The sequence below is a fragment of the Triticum aestivum genome, chromosome 7A (assembly GCF_018294505.1).
Source record: "Triticum aestivum cultivar Chinese Spring chromosome 7A, IWGSC CS RefSeq v2.1, whole genome shotgun sequence".
In the NCBI taxonomy this organism is placed as follows: Eukaryota; Viridiplantae; Streptophyta; class Magnoliopsida; order Poales; family Poaceae; genus Triticum; species Triticum aestivum.
In genome coordinates, this window is record NC_057812.1 from 284,546,417 (window position 1) to 284,556,395 (window position 9,979).

General features: G+C 52.1%; 1 protein-coding gene across 1 annotated transcript; it reads right to left on the reverse strand.

The window, feature by feature from the left end:
• Positions 1–6,825: 6,825 nt before the first annotated feature.
• Positions 6,826–9,062, reverse strand: LOC123152412 (cytochrome P450 78A9-like). The gene is made up of 2 exons (XM_044571968.1): positions 7,930–9,062; positions 6,826–7,794 (listed from the first exon to the last, which is right to left on the reverse strand). The coding sequence occupies exons 1-2, from the start codon at positions 8,929–8,931 to the stop codon at positions 7,147–7,149; spliced, it is 1,650 nt and encodes a 549-aa protein (XP_044427903.1). The 5' UTR covers positions 8,932–9,062; the 3' UTR covers positions 6,826–7,146.
• Positions 9,063–9,979: the final 917 nt, after the last annotated feature.

A 9,979-nucleotide genomic window follows, 5' to 3' on the forward strand; every position in this document is an offset into this window, starting at 1 on the left:
TGATCCATCCCCCGCTGCAGTTATAGACACTCATTTTTACTTTTTACCTTATATTTTGCGGGGGTAAAAGACATTCATACACCAACAGACCGAAAAAGCATCAAATCGCGGCCGATTTGCTAGGATCTGTATACTGTTTGGTTCGGCTGTGGATTTTTAAAAGCAGCTGTGAAAATTTTGCTGTAAAAAAACAGCTGCGAAAAATCTGATGTAAAAAAGATATGGGTCATTTGATAAACCAGTTGATACAGCTTTTTCAGATTTTAACCCGTAGCGGAATCAGATTTTGGAAAGCACGTCCTGGGTTGCTTTCGCTTTTGGTTCAGATTTTGACAGCGAATTTCTGGAATCGAATTCTGCTGGGTTCGCCCTTTGATTCAGATTCTATTGCGCGACAGTGAAATCCGTCAATAAAAGCTAAACCAAACAGGGCCTATATATTATTCGCTACCGCTATCCCGAATCAAGTGGCTGAAGCCGATCTCATCCGTCCGCGCGCAATCTCAGATACTGGTCCATTCAGAAGATCACCTCTGTAAGCAACCCAGAGATATATTGCACGATCTAGTAGCTCTTCTCGCGAATTCAGGTAGCAATTAGAGATTACAAGTCTGGATACAAGAATTGGGGGAAGAAGGAGGAAGGGAAGAGAGCCGCCGCCGGGTTCGTGCCGTGATCCACTGGATACCTAACCCCAGCGAAGAGGGTGCGTAAAGTAGTTGGCAGCATCACACCCACTCAGGGCCGCTGACATTTCTGACGTTTCTGTTGGGCCGCTTCTGTCTGATGGGCCGAGCTGCAGGCGAGGCCGGTCCGTTGCTGGGTGCTGGTGTTGGGCTGCTTGTGGCCTTGACACCCCCTCCTTCTTGCGATGAGGCTTGCCCCCAAGCCTCTGCGGCAGGGAATCGAGCTTGTAGTTCTTCCTTGTCTTCCCAGGTGTCGCCGATCGCTGCGGTGTCAGACCATCGAATCAGGACTTGCTCTATCATGCTGCCGTGCTTGCGACGCCAGCGCGAAGCCAGGACCTGTACTGGGACTACAGGTATATCAGTAGCAATGGGAAGTTGTTGTTGCACCGGCGTACCTGGCAGGAGGGCTTTTCTCAACAGCGAGACATGGAAAACAGGGTGAACAGTTGCGTTCGATGGCAGCTCCAGTCGATAAGCTACTGGATTGATCTTGGCGATGATGGAATATGGTCCATAGTACCGGAAAGAGAGCTTGTGATTAGCTCGTTTGGCCACTGAAGTTTGCACATACGGCTGCAGTTTCGGATAAACCTTGTCGCCGATCTCGAACACACGTTCAGAGCGCTTCTTGTCTGCCTGCTGTTTCATACGCAAGCGAGCTCGCTGTAGGTGTTGTTGCAGCAGGTCTTGGATGGTGGAGCGTTCATTGAGCCAAGTTTGCAGCGCGGGAACAGAACAGGAGGAAGCCGCGGTGATGCCCCAATGGCGGGGTTCGCGACCAAACATGGCCATGAATGGTGTCATGCCAATGGCCGAATGCGGCGCGGCATTGTACCAGAACTGCGCCAAGGGGATCCAATGACTCTAACGCTTGGGGCATGAGTGTGTGAAACAGCGAAGGAAGGTTTCAAGGCACTGGTTTACGCGCTCTGACTGTCCATCAGTTTGCGGGTGGTTTGATGTGCTCATGCGGAGATCAGTACCAGCATGGCGAAAGAGTTCTTGCCAAAAATGGGAAGTAAAGACAGGATCACGATCGTAAACAATGGATTGAGGGAGCCCATGGATAGGATAGATGCGTTGCATGTAGAGGAGGGCAACGCGCGAAGCAGTGTACGGGTGGGCAAGTGGCAAGAAATGAGCAAACTTGGTCATTTTATCGACCAAAACCCAAATGCAATTGTACTGACCTAATTGCGGAAGACCATCGATGAAATCCATCGTGATCATATCCCAGGAAGCAGTGGGTACAGGAAGAGGATGGAGCAGTCCTGGTGAAGCCACCCGCTCAGTTTTCGCCTGTTGACAGATTTGACAGCACTGAACATATTGAAGGATATGAGCCTTCATTTTCGGCCACGCGAATGACCTCCTGACACGCTTGTAAGTGGCTGGGAACCCCGAGTGCCCTCCCACCGGGCTGTCATGAAATGCAGAGATGATCTGTTGTTGCAGAGATGTGCTGCCCCCGAGCCAGATGCGCTCTCTGAAACGCAAGAGTCCTTGTGACAGGCTGAAACGTCCTTTTGGGTCAGGTCGAACAGCGAGTTGTTCCAAGAGACGTTGAGCTTGAGGGTTAGAGTTGTAACTTGCGACAATATCGTCGAGCCACGCTGGTTGGCAGCTCGTGATCGCCATAGCATGCTCCGAGTGGTGTAGGCGAGATAGGGCATCTGCGGCTCCGTTCTCCACGCCCTTCTTGTACACAATTTTGTACTGCAAACCCAGCAATTTGGTGAAAGCCCGCTGTTGCCACGGTGTCGTGAGCCGTTGTTCTTGCAGGTAGACCAAGCTGCGTTGGTCTGTCTTGATGATGAACTCTGCAGATTGCAAGTATGGTCGCCACTGGTCGACTGCAGCTATCACTGCCAGGTATTCCTTCTCATACGTGGATAATCCTTGGTACTTGGGGCAGAGTCCTTTGCTTAGGAAAGCGATAGGGTGCCCTTCTTGTTGTAAGACTGCTCCAATGCCTGTGCCACATGCGTCAGTTTCCACTATGAATTGTTTCTGAAAATCAGGCAGTGCAAGCACCGGTGCTGTTACTAGTCCTTGTTTGAGTGTCTGGAAGCTTTGTTCAGTGTTATCTATCCAGACAAACGGCACCCCTTTCTTGAGAAGATTGAAAAGTGGTCGGGCTATGATCCCAAAGTGCCTCACGAAGCGCTTGTAGTAACCTGCCAGTCCCAAGAACTGTCTGACTTCTTTCACATTTGTAGGTGTAGGCCACTCTAACACAGCCTCGATCTTAGTGGGATCTGTAGCCACTCCTTCTGCGCTGATTACATGTCCCAGGTAAGTTATTCTCTGCTGGCCAAAGCTGCATTTGCTTCTCTTCACCTTCCACTGGTCACGGCGAAGGAGCTCAAATACCTGCCGGAGGTGTTCTGCGTGCTCTTGCAAGGTTTTGCTGAATACTAGTATGTCATCGAAGAAGGATAAGACACACTCACGCATCAGCGGGTGAAGCGTGCCTGTGATCGCACCGTTGAAAGTAGCGGGTCCTCCAGCAAGGCCGTACGGTAGGACTCTGAATTCAAAGTGCCCAGAGTGTGTTTGAAAGGCAGTTTTGAACTCTTCTCCTTCTGCCAGCCGAATTTGATGATACCCTGCCCTTAAGTCCAGCTTGGAGAACCACTTAGCTCCGTGTAGTTCGTCCAGTAACTCCTCAATTACAGGCACCGGGTATTTGCCCACTATCGTCATCGCGTTGAGCTGTCTGTAGTCAATACAGAGTCGCCACGTACCATCTTTTTCTTGACTAAGATAACTGGCAAGGAGAAGGGACTGTGGCTGCACTGAATGACACCTGATTGCAACATTTCCTGTACTTGTTTCTCAATCTCATCTTTGTGCTCAGGTTTGTGTCTATATGGCCTCAAGTTCACTGGTTGTGCTCCTGCCATGAGTGGTATTCGGTGGTCGCAATCTCTGCGTGGGGGAAGCCCAGTTGGTTCACCGAATACATCTTGAAACTGATCAATAACCTTCTGAATATTATCTGGTGTGGGTGTGTACACTTCATCTTCTTCAGTGATCTGATACAACTGCACAACCTGTGCTATCGACCCCTGTTTGTGCAAGGACTATAGCTGCAAGGCATTGATCTCCGGGCAAGCATCCACACGCTCTTGATGGCCGCGTAACAGCGCGGGTCCATGCGGTGTGGTAATCAGCAGATGTTTGCCACGCCAATCCACTCTCATTGGGCTATGTTCTTCGAGCCAGTCCATGCCCAGTATGGCGTCATACGCGCCCAGTGGCAATACCTTCATGTCGGTGCTGAATTCATGTGTCTGAGATACCCAACTACAATGCGGTATGCGAGAGAAACAGCAGAGCTCGCCTCCATCAGCCACCTTGACACGGCAGGGTCGACGAAGAGGTACGACGCCCGTTAGACCCGATGCGAGGCGCGCGTCGATGAAAGACGTGGAACTTCCAGAATCCACCAGCAGTAACACCTCGTGGCCTTGGAGCCATGCGTGATGACGAATCGCCTTTGGTGACGTGCCACCAGTGAGGGCATGGCGCGAGATCGCCATTGCCGTTTCGGCTGGCGGGTCGCCGAGCGGCGGGTGCAATGGATCGCCGTCTGAGTCGAGGCCGAACAATTTGAGCAACTCCTCGAGGACGTGGAGCTGCACGCTGGTAGGACAGTTGTGATCCTGGCCCCAACGCTCTCCGCACTTGAAGCAGAGGCCCTTGGCACGACGGTACTCCCGCAGCGCCTTGAGCTTGGTGCTGTCCGTACGACTGGCCTCTACGACGCGCCAATCCGTGGCCGTCGGTGTTGTTGGCAGCCGTCCTTGTGGTGGTGGAGGGGAAAGTGCCACGGGCACCCCTGCGCTGTTGTGGTGACTCCAGTCCGGAGCGCTGGTACGCACAGGGCTGGGCCACGCACGCTCTCGCGAAGCGCCATCCGCCACCTCCTCTTGAAGCAAGGCCAGGGCGCAGGCAGTGTCGAGGTCAGGTGGTCGCTACACCAGCACCACCGCTCGAATGTCGGGTCGCAGCCCCTCAACAAAACGGGTAAGATAATAGTAAGGATGTATGGATTCAGAATATGCAGACAAATGACTAATGATCAGTTCAAATTGCTCAATGTAATCAGCTACTGTTGTTTTCTATGACAGTGAATAAAATTGGCGGATGAAGAGCTGATGACGGTCGCGACCGAATCGAGTACACAACAGAGTCGAGAAGGATTCCCAATCGAACTCCGTCAGTTTCTTCTGTACCGATTGTAGCCACACCGATGCAGAACCAAAGTTCAGCGATGCCATCGGGACCCAGAATCTCTCATGGATATCGAACATCTGGAAGTACTGCTCACAAAGAGTTTTCCATAAATGCGGATTTTTGCCCGTGAATTGGGGAAATCCGATCGATGGATGAGCCTGGCCAATTCTAGCGAGTATCTGGCTAGCATGCGCATATGGAGATGCGATATTAGACGGAACGGGAAGTTGCGACTGACCGTTGGCCGAGGTGGCCACCGATGCGAACATCGGCGCCAGTCCCCGTGGTAGAACATTGATGCCGCAGTCGATTGACCCGAGGGCGTCGCCCTCCACACGCTTGCTGGTGCCGACGTGGTCACGCAGCGGTGCTAGTGGTGCAGGTGGTGGTGGCGTTGGCGCCTCCACCGATCGCTCTTCCGGAGCGGTCGCAGGTCGCGCTTGGAGTTCAGCGACCGCCGCCGAGAGCTGATCCACGCGCCTCTCCAGATCGGGCCGCCACTGGCCCAGGTCGTCCAGCTTGGTGGTATGGGAGCGGATGTCGGAGTGGATCGCTTCGAGGGAATTGTTGAGCTTGTCGAAGTACTGCTTGAAGGATGGATCCATGGCGCTGAGTCGATCCTTGATCGATTTCTGCGCCCTTGTCTCGATCAGATGCGCCAGGGTGTGGATCGAAAGGCTCTGAATACCAGATGTAAGCAACCCAGAGATATATTGCACGATCTAGTAGCTCTTCTCGCGAATTCAGGTAGCAATTAGAGATTACAAGTCTGGATACAAGAAATTGGGGGAAGAGGGAGGAAGGGAAGAGAGCCGCCGCCGGGTTCGTGCCGTGATCCACTGGATACCTAACCCCAGCGGAGAGGGTGCGTAAAGTAGTTGGCAGCATCACACCCACTCAGGGCCGCTGACGTTTTTGTTGGGCCGCTTCTGTCTGATGGGCCGAGCTGCAGGCGAGGCCGGTCCGTTGCTGGGTGCTGGTGTTGGGCTGCTTGTGGCCTTGACAACCTCTCAGGTGTTATTCTTGTGTACTGTAGCGACATCGTTTTCTTGACTTCGTCAGCGGCACGACAAGCAACAACCGAGCGATCCTGTGATCCATCGATCTTGATGCGCAGCCTGATACAGTAACATAATTTAATTATTGACCTGCAGGAATGTGATAGGCAATGATTGAGGCCGGCAAACTATTTCTTTTTGAACTGTGCTTCCGACCAGTCAGATGGTGCTATCTCACGAGACGCATATATACAAACAATAAGAGAATAAACAGGAATGTACACAAGCGTTCCCTAGTTACTCAACACTGTCTTTTATTGAAAACATGTGGTAGGTTCAACTTGTTAGATATAGTTCCTTAGAATTAACTTAACACATGATCTTAATCTCATAATTAGAACACCTCTTATGCAAAATGGCAGTGACTAACCGTGATTGGCAAGGACCAGTAGAAGATAGCCCATGGCTGCACCTAGGGGTCTTCGGCAGTGAAGACATGGCCGGGGAAGAAGGGCAGCACCACCTGGATGACGTAGATGGCAGGGAGCGCCGATGGCATGGCCCTCGTGCCATCCGTTGGTGAAGATGCAGCAACTAGTCCAGGAGCCCGCCAACAGGAAGCCATGGGCACTGATGTGGCGGCCGGTGGTGGTAGACGGCTTTCTAACCTTTTAGCGTTTCTTTTTGTGGATCGGTGGTTAGGAGTCTATATATTGGGTCCAGCCTGTATATCTCAACCATGCAAAAGTGCACGTTCTCTTCTTGTATAGCACGGTGAATAGCGCTAAGGAGCTAGGGACTGAAACTGAACGTTAGTTTTGGCATACCCCCGATCAAAGCACAAAAGTGGGAAAAGACTCCCCCTATTCTCTCGGTCAATAACAACGTGTGATCAATTCTAACACAACTGATACTTGCATTACGATAATATTTTTACATAAGCAGTACATCTCTAGGCAGCAAACAGGAGGCACAAGAAAACTGTCACACTCACCTCCTGATAGTAGTTCATAACTACTCGTAATTAAACATCGCAAAAAAAACTACGTAATTAAACATCTACCCAGCTAAGAACAGTAAGGACAGCAGTACACGTACCAGGACCGGACCTATTGTAGTAGCAGGTACATTTCCAAAGCGGGACGCTACATTACCATAGTACACAAGAAGAAGAGGCCCATGTACGTCTACCCGGCCCGCATGGCGCAGCCACGTCATCACACAGCACGCCTCGGCCTCAGCCTTGCCTCCAGCGGAGCTGCCATCTCACACGACAGCCTCAGCACCTCAGACAGGTCTACGCCACCTGGCCCGTTGGACGCCGGCGGCGTCCACTCGAACTCGTGCAGCAGCGTGGCAACCCAGAATCCAACGGTGGCGATCGCGAGTGACTTGCCGGGGCAGCTCCGCCTGCCTGACCCGAACGGCGCGAGCCTGAGATCGGAACCCGTTCCAAAGAACTCAGCCCCTGCGGCGGCGTGGTCCGACGATGGCCCGGCGAGGAACCGTTCTGGCTTGAACACCGCCGGCTTGTCCCACACGGCTGGGTCGTGGGTTATGGCCCACATGTTGACCATGGCAGTGGTCCCCGCGGGGACGAGTAACCCACCTACGTGGACGTCCGACGTGGCAAGCCGCGCCCACGATAGCAGTGGGCCTGGTGGGTGAAGGCGCAAGACCTCCTTGACCACGGCCTGGAGAAAGACGAGCGAGCCGGCGTCCGACTCAGTCACGGCCCGGTTCGGCCCGACAACCCGGTCCAGCTCCTCATGGACCCTTGCCTGCACGTCCTGGTGCAGCACCAGCCGGGCCAGCACCCATTCGATCACCACTGCCACGGTGTCGGTGCCACGAAAGATCATCTCCTGCAACCCACACAGAAAACATTTCTCGTCATTTCAAAAAAAAAGAAAACATTTCTCGTTATGAGCAAGCTAATTATCCGGCACATGCATAAAAAAAGGGTCCATTCATGTTTTCCATTTAAACGGTGAACATACCCAGAGAACGGCGATCATGTCGGCGTCGGAGAGTTTGTCGCCGCCCTGGAGGGAGAGCAGAACGTCGGTGAAGTCTACCACGGCGTCGTTCCGGGCGGCACGGTGCTCGTCGATGATCCTGCCGACGAAGCGGTTCACGCGGGGGACGAGGGCGGAGCACCTGGACCGGATCTTCTGCAGGTCGAAGCGTGCGAGCCACGGGAGGTGGTCGGACCAATTGAGCTGGCCGAGCAGGTCGTAGCCTTCGTCGACAAGGCTCTTCAGCTCCGCCGCCTCCCCGCTCCCCGCCTCGTCCAGCTCGTACCCCCGGCCAAAAACGGACCACATCACGTTGTGCAGCGACGCGCGTTTCAGGAACCGCCGCGCCTCAACGTGCTTGACGCCAGCGCCGCCGACGGGCCTCATGGCATCCACCATCTGGCGCGCGATCACTGCGCGCTGCGCGGCGGAGGCGGCCACCTGCCGCGGAGAGAAGAGGTGCGAGGACGACACCCGGCGGAGCGTGCGCCAGTAGGCGCCGTAGGGGGCGAACCCGATGGCGCGATGGAACATAAGCCCGTATGCGGACTCCTTGACCGGCCGGTCGGCGAACGCCGGGCTAGCCAGCAGCTCTCTCGCCACGTCAGGGTCGGCGGTCACCACCACCCGGGTCTCCCCCATGGAGAAGGCCATGAGCCGCCGGCGCCTGACGTTTCCCGACGCCGCCGCCGCGAGCTTCCGGTGGGCGAGGCCAGTCATGAGGCCCATGCTGCCGATCACGGGGAAGCCCCGTGGCCCCGCGATACGGGCCTCGCCAATGCCCAGACCCTTGCTCGTCCACCAATACCTCCCCCACGCCGCACCACCCTGAGACGCCCAGTGCAGGAGCGACGTGACGACCAAGACGGCGAGCAGAACGGCAACAAAGCCTACCACGCGGTAAGGCTCGCCGTCGCCGTTGGCGCAGCATTTGGCGGCGAGGGAAACGTACAGCAGCCAGCCGCACTCCTCGGATGGAGCCATGTCAACGTACGTGCACGTACTTTTTCCCTCGTTCTCGCGCTGAGGCCGAATGGGAAGAACACTAGGAGCCCAAATGAAAGGACGGATTGTTGTTCGCAGCTGGAAAGTCAAGTGCAGTTTGAGTTTGGGAGGACGAGACCGCGGGGCACCGCCTTTTATAGCGGCCGAGTCAATGTAAAGTGATGGTATCTCAGTGTCTAAGTCTGGTGGTAATGGAAGTATCATATACTAGTGTCATATATCTTTCTATTGCATGGTAGCGTATATTAGTATCATGTAGTAGCATAACATTTATTATAATACGATATCATGATATGATACTTAATTCTCTCTTTTTTTATTTAATTTTATAACATTCATTAAAATTCCTTAATTGGCATTTATGATATTGACTATGATATTATCATTACAATCAGCCTAAGTAAGATAAATGATTCTTTCTTTTAAACCCCACCCATATATTGATTAAATAACAAGAGTCTTACAATCACAGAAAAGGCATGTCCTATCTTAATTAAGAGATGGTTCTTTATTAGTAATTGTCTCACCACATATTTACAGATATTTTTTATTATAAAAAATAAGATGAAGAAATAACTCATTGTACAGTATTTTTTATTGTTTTCTAACGGATACGTGATACTTAATATAAGATAGTCTTATTAACTGCTAATACATGTCTAATGTGTGCTTGCCGTGTGTCTGTGTGGCTAAGGCTGCAAGAAAAACTCGAGGGCTCGTAAATGGTTCAAAATTGACTCGAAAAGAAATAAACAGTGGGTAACTACTATATGTAGCCCGGTCGAGCAGCTTGACGCAACATTGGCTTGCTTGATACCTTGATTAAATATAATTATATTAAGTATTCCTGGTATGTATTAAAAAACAGGTGAATTTATAATTATATATGTCATGTATGATTTTTCTCGATTTTATCTACTAGCAGAACATGAAAGCTTTATTGACAACAAGTTAGGCTTTAATAGCCGTGTGTTAAAACATCCTATTATTTTCTCTAAAGCTTAAGAATAGACACACCTTCATTTTA